This window comes from Heteronotia binoei, chromosome 13, assembly GCF_032191835.1.
Source record: "Heteronotia binoei isolate CCM8104 ecotype False Entrance Well chromosome 13, APGP_CSIRO_Hbin_v1, whole genome shotgun sequence".
In the NCBI taxonomy this organism is placed as follows: domain Eukaryota; kingdom Metazoa; phylum Chordata; class Lepidosauria; order Squamata; family Gekkonidae; genus Heteronotia; species Heteronotia binoei.
Window position 1 is genome coordinate 11993622 of NC_083235.1, and position 17109 is coordinate 12010730.

Genomic DNA, 17109 nt, shown 5'->3' on the forward strand with positions numbered 1-17109 from the left:
CAGATCCAGCTGGCTTGGTGTCAGAGGGTGTGGCCTAATATGCAAATGAGTTCCTGCTGGGCTTTTTCTACCACAAAAGCCCTGATCAGGGGCTTGAGGAAGGAAGGAAGGAAAAAAAATAAATGGGGAGGAGAGAAAGAAAGGTGGGAAGAAAGCAACTTTAACTTTAAATGCTGGCTTGGCTTGGAGAAGTAATTTAAAGAGACAGATGCCTTCTCAAAGGCAGCCAATGGGAGCAGGGCTTCGAGAGCCTCACCAGATGTGTGAAAAAGCCGCATGTGGCTCCGAGCCAGTTTGGCCACCCCTGCCTTAGACAGAAAAGAGGGGTGGAACCAGTTTGCTTTAAAAAAAAAAAAAAAATCTCTTACCCTGGTTGTCGATCCTTACCGGACGTTTCGATTGTGTGCAGCCCTACTCTTTTCCCTACCTCTATAGCCCCCAGAGGAGGCAAACAGGAAGAGAGGGCGGCGCGCCGTCGCGTTCGAGTGACGTAGCTGAAGTCGCTGGTGGGAGTCTGCGGCCGGCGAGAGGAGCTTCTCGGTTGCCCTTCCTTGAAAGGGGGCAAAAAATCCTCCGTTATCCCGGCCAGGTAAGGCTTCCCCTCCCGCCCCCCAAGTTCTTCCACGCCTGATTTTGCTGGAGAAGGGAGCAGAGGGCCGGTGGCCGGACCCCGGGAGCCCCTCTGCATCTCAGCGCCAGACCCTGCATCCCCCCCCCCCCCCCCCCTGTGCTTTCAGTCCCTCCAAGGAACGACATTTCATCAGGAATCCAATTCCTTCTTCTCAAGCAAATGAATGCCAGAGACAAGAAAACTGATGGGATAATATTATGCAGTCAGCAATCCATAAGGCAACAGGATTGTACTATTATCCCTGTTTCGCGTTGTTGGCTTCTCACAATTGGTATTTATACACTGAGTAAGAACACCATGAATTTCAAACGCAGAGTAACACTCCAACATGGCGTTCGTACTCAGTATATAAATATCAATTGTGAGAAGCTTGAAGAAGCTAGCAACACGAAACAGGAATAATAGTACAATCCTGTTGCCTTATGGATTACTGATTGCATAATACTATACCATCAATGTTCTTGTCTCTGGCATGCATTTGCTTGAGAAGAAGGAATTGGATTCCTGATGATTCCTTGGAGGGCTTGAAAGCGATTGCCTTCACTGACTGAAAAACAATTATATTTGGTACTTTTGTATAATTTTGGACTCTTGGTTGAATCTTTTGGAGGTTGAATATCACGGCAGCTTTATGCTTTGTTTCCCCTGTCCATTTTTACCGTGATTCTCTAATTTGGGTACACAAACCTCTAGGTGGGGACAGGACATCTCCCGGTTTGGAGGCCCTCCCCCTGCTTCAGGGTCATAAGAAAGCGGGAGGGGGGAAGGGAAATGTCTGCTGGACACTCCATTATTCTCTATGGAGACAGATTCCCATAGGGCAGGGGTGGCCAAACTTGCTTAATGCAAGAGCCACCTGGAATAAACCTTAGATGTTTGAGAGCTGCAAGGTGTGAACATCAGAAGTTTGAAAGCCCGAAGGTAGGTAGGTAGGTAGGTAGATGGATGGATGAGAGAGAGGTGGAAAGAAAGCAATTTTAACTTTAAATGCATTCTCCATGCTGCCGGCTGGCTTGGCTTGAAGAAGTGACTTAAAGAGACAAATGCCTTCTCTGAGCTGGCTGACGGGGCAGTGGGGGCTTCAGGAGCCTCACAATATGTGTGAAAGAGCCGTGTGTGGCTCCTGAGCCACAGTTTGGTCACCCCTGCCATAGGGTATAATGGAGAATTGATCCAAGGTATCTGGGGCTTGGGAGGGGCTGTTTTTTGAGATAGAGGCACCAAATATTCAGCATAGCATCTGGTGACTCTCCTCAAAATACCCCCCAAGTTCCAAAGAGATTGGACTACAGGGTTCGGTTCTATGAGCCCCAAAAGAAGGTGCCCCTATCCTTCATTATTTCCAATGGAGGGAAGGCGTTTAAAAGGAGCGTGGTCCCTTTAAATGTGATGGCCGGAACTCCCTTTGGAGTTCAATTGTGCTTGTCACGCCCTTGCTTCTGGCTCCACCCCTCAAAGTCTCCTGGCTCCACCCCCACAGTCCCCAGATATTTCTTGGATCAGGCTTGGCAACCCTATCCCCATCCTCTGCCCTCCCAATTCTTCTTTGCCTTCCGCTCTGGGGACCCCCCGTTTCTCCATGCTGGTTTTGTCCTCTTGGTTCAAGCACTGGAGCTAGCGCTGTCATTTGCAAAATGCTGTTTGTTAAACCTTAGAGCAGGGGTGTCAAACTCATTTGTTATGAGGGCCGGATCTGACATAAATGAGCCCTTGATGGGCCGGGCCATGCCAGGCTGGGCCTTGTGTGTACCTATTTAAGATTAGGTAGCAGAGACAGAAACTTTATCAAGGACACAGAGAAACACAAATATATATATATATATATATATATATATATATATATATATATATATATATATATATATATATATATATATATATATATTTAAAAACTTAAAACATGCTTAAAACCTTAGCACTCATTGGTCTTAAGGGTGCTTTCTTTGTATTTCTCCCTTGGGATCCAGGGAACTGGACAAAGGAAGCCCTGGCTCTTTCCTTATTTCACCTGGGGACTGGGGGGGGGGAGCCTCAGCCAATAGAAGGACGAGAGGCTTGGCTCAGTAGCTCTGCTGTAGAATTGAGAGAGCCTGGCAAAACAAGCTATTCCTCCCCCCCTTCCTTCCCAAGGGAGGAGCCTCAGCCAATCAGGGCCGGCGCTAAGGGACTGGTTCTGCCGCTAGAGGCAGACCCCTGCGCCGTGCCCCTTCCCCATCCAGCTTCCTTTGTGTTGTTTTTTGTACGTGCATAGCGCGCGTGTCACGAAGTGACGCCATCATGAGGGGGACTCGGGAACAGCGGGCGGTGCATGAGAGTGCTGCCGCCCTGCCGCTTTCCCCCTGCACTACATTCTTTGGAGGTTTCCAAGGAAGCCTCCAAAGAGTGTAGTTTCTAAAAGGCAGCCGGCAGCTTTCGGATTGAAAGCGGACGGGCGCCTTTAAAACATGGCGCTCTCCGAAGAGCACTGTGTTTTAAAGATGCCTGACGAAGACGAACGGGCACCTTTAAAACATTGCGGCGGGCAAGCGCGGGGAGGCGGCAGGCACGGGGAAAGGGGGCGCCTCATGGTGCCCCTAGGCTGAGTGGTGCCCGAGGTGCCCGCCTACTTGGCTGATTCCCACGCGCCGGGCCTAATAATAATAATAATAATAATAATAATAATAATAATGTATGCATCTCATGTTGGATCTTCCTCTTTTCCTATTGCCTTCAACATTTCCTAGCATTATTGTCTTTTCCAGTGAGTCTTATCTTCTCATGATTTGACCAAGGTACCAGAGCATTAGTTCAGTAATTTTAGCTTTTGGGGAAAGTTCAGGCTTGATCTGTAGCCCCCTTATTTGTCTTTTGGCAGTCCATGGGATCCATAAACGTCTTCTCCAGAATCACATTTTAAAGGAATTTCTATGCCTACATTGTATAAAATGACCATCGTGTATAAATGGCATAAAGTCATGTAAAAATTGTGTCCGTGTGCCGCCAATGAAGACAATAGAGGTTTTGCTCTGTAGCTCCTGTGCGATTGAGCAAGCCTGGCAAAGCAAGCTGTGATGCAGAAGGAAGCGAGAGAGAGGGAGAAGGAAGCAGACGACAGCCAGTTGCTCGAGGGCCTGATAGGAGCCCTCCGGGGGCCTAATTCAGCCCCCAGACTACATGTTTGACACCCCTGCGTTAGAGTCTACAAGATGGATACGAGACACCTTCAAGTGTTCTAGGTACAGTTTGTGTTTCTTGCCTCCCAGGTCCGTCTGCAGCCATGGCGCAGTACAAAGGGGCTGCCAGCGAGGCTGGCCGGGCCCTCCAGCTGATGAAGAAGCGAGAGAGGCAGCGGGAGCAGATGGAGCAGATGCGGCAGCGCATTGCAGAGGTGAGGGGAGGCGAAGAGCTGGGGGCTGGGATGGCCGGAAAGGGGCACTTTTGCAGGAGGCGATCATGACCGTGAGGGTAAAACATGGAAAGGGCAGTTGCTGAATTACAAGTTATGACAACGCTTGGAACACCCTCCAGGACTTAACAGGGATATTGATTTCTTATCTCATTATGCATGCTCAACTCATATGTTTTCTCACCAAGAAGGGTTGTACATGATCTGTATTTTAATGTATCTCTTTTTTGGGATAGTATATTCGAATAGTGATTGTAATGCAATGCAATATATTGAAAAAGAAGAAGATGAAGAAGATAGTGGATTTATATCCCGCCCTCCACTCTGAATCTCAGAGTCTCAGAGCAGCTCACAATCTCCTTTACACCTTCCTCCCCAACAACAGACAACCTGTGAAGTAGGTGGCGCTGAGAGAGCTCTCCCAGAAGCTGCCCTTTCAAGGACGGCTCTGCGGAAGCTGTGGCTGACCCAAGGCCATTCCAGCAGCTGCAAGTGGAGGAGTGGGGAATCAAACCTGGTTCTCCCAGATAAGAGTCCACACACTTAACCACTTCACCAAACTGGAATATATATCTGGAATATATCTGTAAGACTGCTAACAGAGTAACAAAGGGACAGAGAACTGAGATGTTGATAAACCGCCTTTGCAGTTCTTTTAGCACCAATCTTCTTTTAGCACCAATATTTAGAATCATAGAGTTGGAAGGGACCTATAGGGTCATCTAGTCCAACCCCCTGCACAATGCAGGAAACTCGCAAACACCTCCCCCTAAATTCGCAGGATCTTCATTGCTGTCAGATGGCCATCTAGCCTCTGTTTAAAAACCTCCAAGGATGGAGAGCCCACCACCTCCCGAGAAAGCCTGTGTTTCGCTCTAACAGTCAGGAAGTTCTTCCTGATGTTGAGCCGGAAACTCTTTTGATTTAATTTCAACCCACTGGTTCTGGTCCTGCCTTCTGGGGCCACAGAAAACAATTCCACCCCAATCCTCTACAGGACAGCCCTTCAAGTACTTAAAGATAGTGAACCTATCACCTCTCCAGGCTAAACATCCCCAGCTCCTTCAACCTTTCCTCATAGGATTTGGTCTCCAGACCCCTCACCATCTTCGTCGCCCTCCTCTGGACCCGTTCCAGCTTGTCTTTATCCTTCTATATTTAGTTTTTAAATTGGTTATATATGTTTTTATTCTTTTATAATTGTAATTTAAATTGTTCTATCATGACTGTTAGCTGCCCAGAGTTAGTTAACTCTATGCTTGAGAGGAGACAAATGGCGCCTAACAATAGAGTCTCAGTTTTTTGTTCTGAACAATTAAGAAGGAATACCTTTACGCCTCTACCTCCTTTTGCGATATATTTATTGCTACACTCCCCCCCCCCTCCAATTAAATCCAAGCAGATGGTGTCGTGGTGACCATATAAACTTGTTATTGCTCTTTGGCCTTTGCATATCTCAAAATATCTTAATTAAGCTCCATGCTAATCTGCCGTTCACCTATTTAGAGGCATTTGTCTATATATATGAACCGGCAACTTCCATTTCTCTCTCTGTGAGGAAACGTGCCTGCACATGAAAGCTTGTACGCTGAATGAAACTTCATTGGTCTTAAAGGGAGCCGGTTTGGTGTAGTGGTTAAGTGTGCGGACTCTTATCTGGGAGAACCGGGTTTGATTCCCCACTCCTCCACTTGCACCTGCTGGAATGGCCTTGGGTCACCCTAGCTCTGGCAGAGGTTGTCCTTGAAAGGGCAGCTCCTGTGGGCAGCTCCCTCTCCAGCCCCACCCACCTCACAGGGTGTCTGTTGTGGGGGAGGAAGGGAAAGGAGATTGTGAGCCGCTCTGAGACTCTTCGGAGTGGAGGGCGGGATATAAATCCAATATCTTCATCTACCTCACAGGGTGCCTGTTGTGGGGGAGGAAGGGAAAGGAGATTGTGAGCCGCTCTGAGACTCTTCGGAGTGGAGGGCGGGATATAAATCCAATATCTTCATCTACCTCACAGGGTGTCTGTTGTGGGGGAGGAAGGGAAAGGAGATTGTGAGCCGCTCTGAGACTCTTCAGAGTGGAGGGCGGGATATAAATCCAATATCTTCATCTACCTCACAGGGTGCCTGTTGTGGGGGAGGAAGGGAAAGGAGATTGTGAGCCGCTCTGAGACTCTTCGGAGTGGAGGGCGGGATATAAATCCAATATCTCCATCTACCTCACAGGGTGTCTGTTGTGGGGGAGGAAGGGAAAGGAGATTGTGAGCCGCTCTGAGACTCTTTGGAGTGGAGGGCGGGATATAAATCCAATATCTCCATCTACCTCACAGGGTGTCTGTTGTGGGGGAGGAAGGGAAAGGAGAATGTGAGCCGCTCTGAGACTCTTCGGAGTGGAGGGCGGGATATAAATCCAATATCTTCTTCTTCTTCTTAAAGCTGCCACTGGACTCAAACTTTGTTTGTCAGGCACTTTTGTAAGGATGTGGGCATTTGTGGGCATTGTTTGGATGAAGGGAGCAGTTTGGGGGCGGGGGGTGCAGAATGAGGAAGAAAGCCTAACCGTCGGGGGAGGGGAGCTGTTTTCTATTACTTGTTCATCATCTAAAGAATGGCGAAAGGAGAGATGGTTTATCTGCGTTTATCTGCATTATCCTAAAGGCTTACGTACCTAAGTTCTGTAAAGTTGTGGCTGATTTCTGGCCACCTCAGCAAGTAGGGTTGTCAAGTCCCCCGTGACCTCTGGCGCCGGCCACTCCAGGCGTTTCTAGGCTCGCACGTCGCGCCCTGGCCACTGTAGCCGTTGTTGAGAAAACTCTATGATTTCCCCGGACGCTGTAGCATTTTGGGAGGTAAAAACTCTATGGTATCTATTGTGCCATAGTTTTCCCTCCCAAAATGCTAGAGCATCCGGGAAAACCATTGAGTTTTACCGGAAACACCTAGCGTGGCCAGCATGTGATGTCGCCGGTGCAGTGATGTCACTCGCAGGTGACGACATCGCACCGGCGATGTCAGGAGAAGTTCCCCCTGCCGGCAGAGGTGGTTTGCCGTCACCTTCCACGGCACAGCCTTCCCTAGTGGTCTCCCGTCCACGTACCAACCCTGCTTTGCTTCCGAGGGCTGATGAGATCAGGCTATAACATGCTACCCTCCTGCCAAAAAGTCTCTGACATACGTTTCAGATTGTTGGTGTTTTCATGCATGATGTTAAGAGGGCCCTTGCAGCTGTCTTCCGTCGTTTGCATACACGTGTGATGAGAGATGGCCGCAAACTGCACATTTGCAGTTTGGTTCGTGGCTGAACCACGAGCCCGCACGAACTGGGAGGCTGGTTCACCAAGCGGCCTGGTTTGTATTTTAAATCCCTGCTTTCTGCTCCCCGTGAAAACCTGCAGGGAGCAGAAAAGCAGGGGGACCATTTCAACCACCGCTTTCTGCTCCCCGTGAAAACCTGCGGGGAGCAGGAGAGCAGGGGGACCATTTAAACCACTGTTTTTTGCTCCCTGTGAAAACCTGCGGGGAGCAGGAAAGCGGGCAGGACATTTAAACCACCGCCTTCTGCTCCCTGAGGCTTTTTGCAGGGAGGAGAAAGCAGCGGTTTAAATGGCGTCCAGCCATTTAAACCAAGCAACCAAGCTGTTTTTGCGAAGAGCAGAAAGCAGCGTTTTAAATGGCGCGGAGCCTGTTTGACCGAGGTGCGGGTTGGGAATTTGAATTTGAACATCGCGGTGTCTTCTGCTTCCCTCGGCAAACTTTGGTCTCCTCTCTCGCACGGCAGGAGAACATCATGAAGTCGAACATCGACAAGAAGTTCTCGGCCCACTACGACGCCGTGGAAGCGGAGCTGAAATCCAGCACTGTGGGTGAGTGAGGTGAACTGGGGGGTTGAACCCAGGAGCCCGGTCTCCAGTCCCCCTTTTCTTTTTTCCCTTTCTTATAATACAAGAAATCGTGGGCACTCAATGAAATTAATGAGCAGCACGCTTAGGACAGGTAGAAGGAAGTCCTTTGTCACTCAGACAGTAATTAACACATAGAATTCACAGTCGCAGGAGGTGGTGGCAGCTACAAGCATAGACAGCTTCAAGAGGGGATTGGATTAACATCTGGAGCAGAGGTCCATCAGTGGCTATTAGACGCAAGGTATAGATAGAACGAAAAAGAGTCCTGTGGCACAGAGTAGTAAAAGCTGCAGTACTGCAGTCAGAGCCCTCTGCTCATGACCTGAGTTCGATCCCGGCAGAAGCTGGGTTCAGGTAGCCGGCTCCACGTCAACTCAGCCTTCCATCCTTCTGAGGTTGGTAAAATGAGTAACCAGCTTGCTGGGGGGAAAGTGTAGATGACTGGGGAAGGCAAGGGCAAACCACCCCGATAAAAAGTCTGCCATGAAAACGTTGTGAAAGCAACGTCACCCCAGAGTCAGAAATGACTGGTGCTTGCACAGGGGACTACCTTTACAGATAGAACACTCTGGGGCAGTGATGCTCTGTATTCTTGATGTTTGGAGGGGGGCAATGTTGGGAGGGCTTCTGGTGCTCTGGCCCTGCTGGTGGACCTCCTAATGGCCGCTGGATTTTGGCCACTGTGTGACACAAAGGGTTGGACTGGATGGGCCACTGGCCTGATCCAACATGGCTTCTCTTATGTTCTTATATCTGGGGCAGGGATGCTCTGTATTCTTGGTGCTTGGGCGGCAACAGTGGGAGGGTTTCTGGAGTTCTGGCCCTGCTGGTTGACCTCCTGATGGCCCCTGGGTTTTGGCCACTGTGTGACACAGGGGTCCTCAGCCATCTTCAGCCTGTCACTGGAACAGGTTTCCTCGGGAGGTGGTGGGCTCTCCTTTGGAAGTTTTAAACTAGAGGCTGGATGGCCATCTGACAGCAATGAAGATCCTGTGAACTTAGGCAGATCATGAGAAGGAGGTCAGGAAGGGTTGCACATTGTGTTCAGTTTTGGGCACCACATTTTAAGAAGGATATAGACAAGCTGGAACGGGTTTAGAGGAGGGCAACAAAGATGGTGAGACCAAGTCCTATGAAGAAAGGTTTAGAGAGCTGGGGATGTTTAGCCTGGAGAGGAGGCGGCTGAGAGGTGATAGGATCACCATCTTCACGTACTTGAAGGGCTGTCATTTAGAGGATGGTGTGGAATTGTTTTCTGTGGCCCCAGAAGGCAGGACCAGAACCAGTGGGTTGAAATTAAATCAAAATAGTTTCTGGCTCAACATGAGGAAGAACTTCCTGACCATTGGAACGATTCCTCAGTGGAACAGGCTTCCTTAGGAGGTGGTGGGCTCTCCTTCCTTGGAGGTTTTTCAACAGAGGTTAGATGGCCATCTGACAGCAATGAGGATCCTGTGAATTTAGGGGGAGGTGTTTGTCAGTTTCCTGCATTGTGCAGGGAGTTGGACTAGATGGCCCTGGAGGTTCCGTCCAACTCTAGGATTCTATTAGGAAGAACTTCCTGACCGTTAAAGCGATTCCTCAGCGGAACAGGCTTCCTTGGGAGGTGGTGGGCTCTCCTTCCTTGGAGGTTTTTCAACAGAGGTTAGATGGCCATCTGACAGCAATGAGGATCCTGTGAATTTAGGGGGAGGTGTTTGTCAGTTTCCTGCATTGTGCAGGGAGTTGGACTAGATGGCCCTGGAGGTTCCGTCCAACTCTAGGATTCTATTAGGAAGAACTTCCTGACCGTTAAAGCGATTCCTCAGCGGAACAGGCTTCCTTGGGAGGTGGTGGGCTCTTCTTCCTTGGAGGTTTTTCAACAGAGGCTAGATGGACATCTGACAGCAATGAAGATCCTGTGAATTTAGGGGGAGGTGCTTGTGAGCTTCCTGCATTGTTCAGGGGATTGGACTAGATGACCCTGGAGGTCCCTTCCAACTCTAGGATTCTAGGACTTAGTTCTCATGGCCCTTTCCTGCATGCCCAGGGAAATGCTGATCGCCACTTAGGGGTCAGGTAGCAATTTTTCTCCAGACCTGTTTTGCCTGGGATCCTGGAGGGGTTTTTTGCCACCTTCTGGGCATGGCGTTACTGTGTGTGTGGAAGAGAGATTTGTGAATTTCCTGCATTGTGCAGGAGGTTGGACTAGATGACCCTGGAGGCCCCTTTCAACTCTAGGATGGGCCATTGGCCCGATCCAACACAGCTTCTCTTACGTCCTCCGCTCGAATGAGCGGCTCTTACTTCTCAGCACGGTGCTCGAGGGCTCCAGCCAATGAGATCTGATCCCCAGGCGCATTTCCTTCCGGCAGGTCTGGTAACCCTCAATGACATGAAGGCCAAGCAAGAGGCCCTGGTGAAGGAACGGGAGAAGCAGTTGGCCAAGAAGGAACAGTCGAAAGAACTGCAACTGTAAGTCCCAAGCTCCAGGCGGGTGGTCTATAAGTGGTGTGCGACTGCCTCTGCTGGGGGGATGCCCCCTCCCCTTTTATATCAAGCATGGTGAGGCAGCCAGTTCTCTGGCATGACAGTTTTATGGTGGGACCCTGGGTCAGTAGCAGAGCCTCTGCTTGGCATGCAGAAGGTCCCAGGTTCACTCCCCGGCATCTCCAGTTAAAAGGACCAGGCAGGAGGTGATGGGAAAGACCTTGAGCTGAGACCCTGGCTCAGTGGCAGAGCCTCTGCTTGGCATGCAGAAGGTCCCAGGCTCAACCCCCAGCATCTCCAGTTAAAAGGAGCAGGCAGAAGGTGATGGGAAAGACCTTGACCTGAGACCCTGGCTCAGTGGCAGAGCCTCTGTTTGGCATGCAGGAGGTCCCAGGTTCAATCCCCGGCATCTCCAGTTAAAAGGACTAGGCAGGAGGGGATGGGAAAGACCTTGAGCTGAGACCCTGGCTCAGTGGCAGAGCCTCTGCTTGGCATGCAGAAGGTCCCAGGCTCAACCCCCAGCATCTCCAGTTAAAAGGAGCAGGCAGAAGGTGATGGGAAAGACCTTGACCTGAGACCCTGGCTCAGAGGCAGAGCCTCTGCTTAGCATGCAGAAGGTCCAGGTTCAATCCCCGGCATCTCCAGTTAAAAGGACCAGCTAGGAGGTGATGAGAAAGACCTGAAACCCTGGCTCAGTGGAAGGGCCTCTGCTTGGCATGCAGATGGTCCCAAGTTCAATCCCCAGGAAACTCCAATTAAAGGCAGTGGGGGTTGGTGAAAAACCTCCTCCTGAGACCATGCAGAGCCGGCTACTGTTTGAGTAGACAATACTCACTGCCAACCTGGTGTAGTGGTGAAGAGCGGCAGACTCGAATCTGGAGAACCGGTTTCGATTCCCTTCAGTCCTTCACGTGAAGCCAGTTCTTTCAGAGTTCTCAGCCTCTAAAACCAAGTCTAGCTCCCCACCTTAGCTCAAGCTAAGAGCTAGAACTCACAGCTGCCAGACCGGGGGTTGAACCAGATGACCCTGGAGATCCCTTTCAACTCTAGAATTCTGTGCGAATCCTAGGATCTCCTGGTTATTCTGCACACAACGCTGTATGATTAATTACCCACTTTGACAGACCGAGAACTCTGGATAAGGTTGCTTCATAATGATGTGTATTGTGCATTGCTGTCTTATTGCTTTGTTGTGTTTTACTTTGGAAGCAAGGGAGAGATCTCATGGCAAAGTAGCTTATGCGAGTTTTTAAAAATAAATGCAGTAAATTAAGAGTAGGGCAGACGTGCCAGGAACGATTAAGTTCATTCTCGATTTGCAAAGTTTCTATCCTGCCTTTCTGTCCTAACAAGGGGGATGTCAGGGGGTGTGGCCTAATATGCAAATGAGTTCCCGCTGAGCTTTTTCCACAAAACCCCCGCACGAAACAATGGTGATATCAGGGGGTGTGGCCTAATATGCAAATGAGTTCCCATTGAGCTTTTTTCCTGCAAAAAAGCCCTGTGCGAAACAATGGTGACATCAGGAGGTGTGGCCTAATAGGCAAATGAGTTCCTGCTGAACTTTTTCTAAAAAAAAAAAAGCCCTGGGTCTGTGGATTAGCAAAGTGGAGCCTCTCTATCCAGAGGCAGGTTTTGGAAGTAAGCAGTTGGGATTAAGCAGTGAGGTGGCGAAGTTTACAGATGACGCTAAATCTGGAGAGCCAGTTTGGTGTAGTGGTGAAGTGTGCGGACTCTTATCTGGGAGAAACGGGTCTGATTCCCCACTCCTCCACTTGCAGCTGCTGGAAGGGCCTTGGGTCAGCCATGGCTCTCGCAGGAGTTGTCCTTGAAAGGACAGCTTCTGTCAGAGCTCTCTCAGCCCCACCCACCTCACAGGGTGTCTGTTGTGGGGGGAGAAGATATAGGAGATTGTGAGCCTCTCTGAGACTCTTCGGAGTGGAGGGCAGGATATAAATCCAATATCTTCATCTACCTCACAGGGTGTCTGTTGTGGGGGAGGAAGGTAAAGGAGACTGTGAGCCGCTCTGAGACTCTTCAGAGTGGAGGGCAGGATATAAATCCAATTTCTTCTTCTTCTAAATCGTTCAGGGTGGTGAGAACCAGAGAGGATTGTGAGGCACTCTAAAGGGATATGTCGAGGCTGGGCAAGTGCGCGTCAACGTGGCCAACGAGTTTCCACGGGGCCGAGTGCAAAGTAAACGCATGTTGGGGCCAAAAACCCCTAACTATAAATAATAATAAAAAGGATAACCACGGAGGCTGAAGGTGCACTGGAGGAGCCTGCTGCATTTCCATTCCCCTCTTGCACGTGCTTCCAGCAGCCTCCGCTAGGCCACTGCGGGGAACAGGAAGGACTCTAAATTTGTCGCTTAGTTGGACGCAGGAGAGCCGTCTGCAGGGGCTTCAGTGATTTCATCCATGGACTCTCCAGATGGCTCTGAGCAAGCAGCTGTTCTTTCAGACCCCCACCCCCCCAAAACTGCATTAAGGAGACAATCACACCGGCCTATTTTCACAGCTGTTGTGAGGATTATCGAGCCAGTGTAAGCGGATGTCGTTTGCTCTAAAGCATCGTGGGAAACCAGGGCTTTACCGGTGGCGTTCAAGGGTTTGGCTTGGCTTCCTGAAGAGCGCGGCCCTTCTGTGAACTTAAGTTCTTCTTTCATGGGTCCCCTGGCTTGAGAGTTCTGGCCTTAAACCCATGGAATGTTCTAGTATGGGGTTGGCCAAACTGTGGCTCAGGAGCCACATGTGACTCTTTCGCATATATAGTGTGGCTCTTGAAGCCCCCACTGCCTTGTGTGGTGGCAGTTGCTGCCAAAGCAACATTTTTAAAAAAAATTGCACAGCCAATCAGAAGCCTCACTGGGACAAAAGCACTCCCCCCCCCCCGGCCCTGCCTACTTTCTAAAAACACTCGGCGGGCACCAGGGAACTTGGCCCCACGTTGGAGACCCCCTCCCTTAAACCCATGGGATGTTCTGGTATTAGCGTACAATCCAAATGTCATTGATGTTTTTAAGCTCTCTGCTGATCTTCAGGAACTGGGGATAGTTAATTCCCAAGAATATGCAGGCCTGTAGAGCCAGTATAGTGGTTAGAGTCTTGGACTAGATTATGAGAGACCCGAGTTCAAATAACCAGCTTTGGCACAACATTTCCTTCCTTCCTTCCTTCCTTCCTTCCTTCCTTCCTTCCTTCCTTCCTTCCTTCCTTCCTTCCTTCCTTCCTTCCTTCCTTCCTTCCTTCCTTCCTTCCTTCCTTCCTTCCCTTCCCTCCCTCCCTCCCTCCCTCCCTCCTTCCCTCCTTCCTTCCCTCCTTCCCTTCCTTCCCTCCTTCCTTCCTTCCTTCCTTCCTTCCTTCCTTCCTTCCTTCCTTCCTTCCTTCCTTCCTTCTCCTTCCTTCCTTCCTTCCTCTCTCTTTCTCTCTCTTTCTCTCTCTCTTTCTCTCTCTCTTTCTCTCTCTCTCTCTTTCTCTCTCTTTCTTTTTCTTTTTCTTTCTCTCTTTCTCTCTCTCTCTCTCTCTTTCTCTCTCTCTCTTTCTCTCTTTCTCTTTCTCTCTTTCTCTCTCTCTCTTTCCTTCTTTCCTTCATTCCTCCCTCCCTCCCTCCACAGTGGCTAATTATAATAATGACTTTGGATCAGCCGTTCTCTCTCAGCCCCACTTAATTCACAGAATTGCTGTGAAGAGGAAACCAGGGACGGGAGAATTGAGTCCCGGGTCCCTTGGAGATGGGCGTGAGAGAAGCGCATCAGATGGCTAGAGTGTCTTGTCTCCCCACAGGAAGCTGGAGCGGATGCGTGAGCGAGAACGCAAACAGGAGCAGAAGCGCAAGATCTCCAGCTTGTCCTTCACCTTGGACGAGGAAGAGGAGGAGGACGGAGGAGGAGAGGAAGAGGAGGAAGAAGTGGAACTTGAGCGGGAAGGTGAGGTCAGGCGTTGGCAGGTACACCCTGGCGGGGGGGGCGGGGCAACTGTGAAAGGGTCGGGGTCGGAGCAAACAGAAGAGGCGGCTGTCGAGCTCCAGGGATTCAGGAACAGCACTGACTGGCAAAAAGAGTGAAGGCAAGGCCTCCCTGTGAAGAGACTGGTGCGGCAGCAAAAAAGGGGAGTGGAGAGACACAATGAGAACCAGCCAGTGGTTGTGGAGATCCGAAAGGCTAGGAGTAGCAAATGCTGGGAGCGTCTTCTCCTCTCACGCTGTTGCCAAACCTCAGGGATGCCACCACCTGCTTTTGCCCAGCAGGGCTTCTGGTTGGGCCTTGGAAATCTGATTGGTTGTGCAGACGAAAACAATCTAGCCTGCTAGTTGTTCCAGGATGCCCGACTCCTTAGCTTAGCTCCAAGCGGGCAGCCGCGTTGGTCTGAAGCAGTAGAACAAAGTAGGAGTCAAGTGGCACCTTTAAGATCAACCAAGTTTTATTCAGAATGTCAGCTTTCGTGTGCTCCAAGCACACTTCATCAGACGAGGAATCAGGTACCGTGAGCAGAGTTACCTATAGCTAGTAGGCAGTGGTTTAGAGTGGGAAAGCTGCAGTACTGCAGTCGGAGCCCTCTGCTCACGACCTGAGTTTGATCCCAGTGAAAGCTGGTTCAGGTAGCCGGCCCAAGGTTGACTCAGCCTTCCATCCTTCCGAGGTCAGTAAAATGAGTACCCAGCTTGCTGGGGGGAAAGTGTAGATGACTGGGGAAGGCAATGGCAAACCACCCCATAAAAAGTCTGCCGTGAAAACACTGTGAAAGCAACGTCACCCCAGAGTCTGAAATGACTCTGCACAGGGGACTACCTTTACCTTTTTTAGTGGTTTAGAATGCAAAATGGTACAAATTTAAGATCCAATGACAGAATAGTAAAATTAAGAAATTGAGCAAACCTTTGATCTGGGTTGCATGAGCATGAGAAACCAATAAAACAGTAATAGGTCAAAATGTGAGAATGTCTGTTAATCACTCTATTGTTATAAGCCTGGGCCAAAAAGAGGTTAGTGTTGGAGTCAGGTGAAGAGGCCCTGAGGCCCTGTATCACGTCCAGGTTAAGAGGCCACGAGGCTTTGGTGGTGAAAAATACCATCAAGCAGAGCTTTTCTTGTAGAAGAAGCCCAGCAGGAACTCATTTGCATATCAGGGCCACACCCCCTGAAGTCACCATTGCTTCACACGGGGCTTTTTTGGTAGAGAAAGCCCAGCAAGAACTCATTTGCATATCAGGCCACACCTCCTGATGTCACCAGTTCGGTGTAGTGGTTAAGTGTGCGGGCTCTTATCTGGGAGAACTGGGTTTGATTCCCCCACTCCTCCGCTTGCAGCTGCTGGAATGGCCTTGGGTCAGCCATAGCTCTGGCAGAGGTTGTCCTTGAAAGGGCAGCTGCTGTGAGAGCCCTCTCAGCCCCACCCATCTCACAGGGTGTCTGTTGTGGGGGAGGAAGGGAAAGGAGATTGTGAGCTGCTCTGAGACTCTTCGGAGTGGAGGGCGGGATATAAATCCAATATCTTCATCTACCTTACAAGGTGTCTGTTGTGGGGGGAGGAAGGGAAAGGAGATTGTGAGCCGCTCTGAGACTCTTCGGAGTGGAGGGCGGGAATATAAATCCAATATCTTCATCTACCTCAGAGGGTGTCTGTTGTGGGGGAGGAAGGGAAAGGAGATTGTAAGCCGCTCTGAGACTCTTCGGAGTGGAGGGCGGGATATAAATCCAATATCTTCATCTACCTCACAGGGTGTCTGTTGTGGGGGAGGAAGGGAAAGGAGATTGTGAGCCGCTCTGAGACTCTTCGGAGTGGAGGGCGGGATATAAATCCAGTATCTTCATCTACCTTACAGGGGTCTGTTGTTGGGGAGGAAGGGAAAGGAGATTGTGAGCCGCTCTGAGACTCTTCGGAGTGGAGGGCGGGATATAAATCCAGTATCTTCATCTACCTCACAGGGTGTCTGTTGTGGGGGAGGAAGGGAAAGGAGATTGTGAGCCCGCTCTGAGACTCTTCGGAGTGAGGGCGGGATATAAATCCAGTATCTTCATCTACCTTACAGGGTCTGTTGTTGGGGAGGAAGGGAAAGGAGATTGTGAGCCGCTCTGAGACTCTTCGGAGTGGAGGGCTGGATATACATCCAATATCTTCATCTACCTCACAAGGGGTCTGTTGTGGGGAGGAAGGGAAAGGAGATTGTGAGCCGCTCTGAGACTCTTCGGAGTGGAGGGCGGGATATAAATCCAGTATCTTCATCTACCTTACAGGGGTCTGTTGTTGGGGAGGAAGGGGAAAGGAGATTGTGAGCTGCTCTGAGACTCTTCGGAGTGGAGGGCGGGATATACATCCAATATCTTCATCTACCTCACAGGGGGTCTGTTGTGGGGGTGGAAGGGAAAGGAGATTGTGAGCCGCTCTGAGACTCTTCGGAGTGGAGGGCGGGATATAAATCCAATATCTTCATCTACCTCACAGGGTGTCTGTTGTGGGGAGGAAGGTAGAGGAGATTGTGAGCCGCTCTGAGACTCTTCGGAGTGGAGGGCGGGATATACATCCAATATCTTCATCTACCTCACAGGGTGTCTGTTGTGGGGAGGACGGGAAAGGAGATCGTGAGCTGCTCTGAGACTCTTCAGAGTGGAGGGCGGGATATAAATCCAATATCTTCTTCTTCTTCTTCATTGCTTCACACAGGGGCTTTTTTGGTAGAGAAAGCCCAGCAAGAGCTCATTTGCATACCAGGCCACACCCCTACTGCCAAGCCAG

The 17109-nt window shown here is 50.2% G+C and overlaps 1 protein-coding gene across 1 annotated transcript in view; it reads left to right on the forward strand.

Moving 5' to 3' along the window:
• Positions 1 to 375: 375 nt before the first annotated feature.
• Positions 376 to 17109, forward strand: part of FAM50A (family with sequence similarity 50 member A) — a 37327-nt gene continuing 20593 nt past the window's right edge. The window contains exons 1-5 of the mRNA XM_060252491.1: positions 376 to 589; positions 3874 to 3998; positions 7782 to 7866; positions 10260 to 10359; positions 14161 to 14303. Of these exons, the coding sequence (XP_060108474.1) occupies positions 3888 to 3998; positions 7782 to 7866; positions 10260 to 10359; positions 14161 to 14303 (439 nt within the window). The 5' untranslated portion in view covers positions 376 to 589; positions 3874 to 3887. The remainder of the gene's footprint in view (positions 590 to 3873; positions 3999 to 7781; positions 7867 to 10259; positions 10360 to 14160; positions 14304 to 17109) is intronic.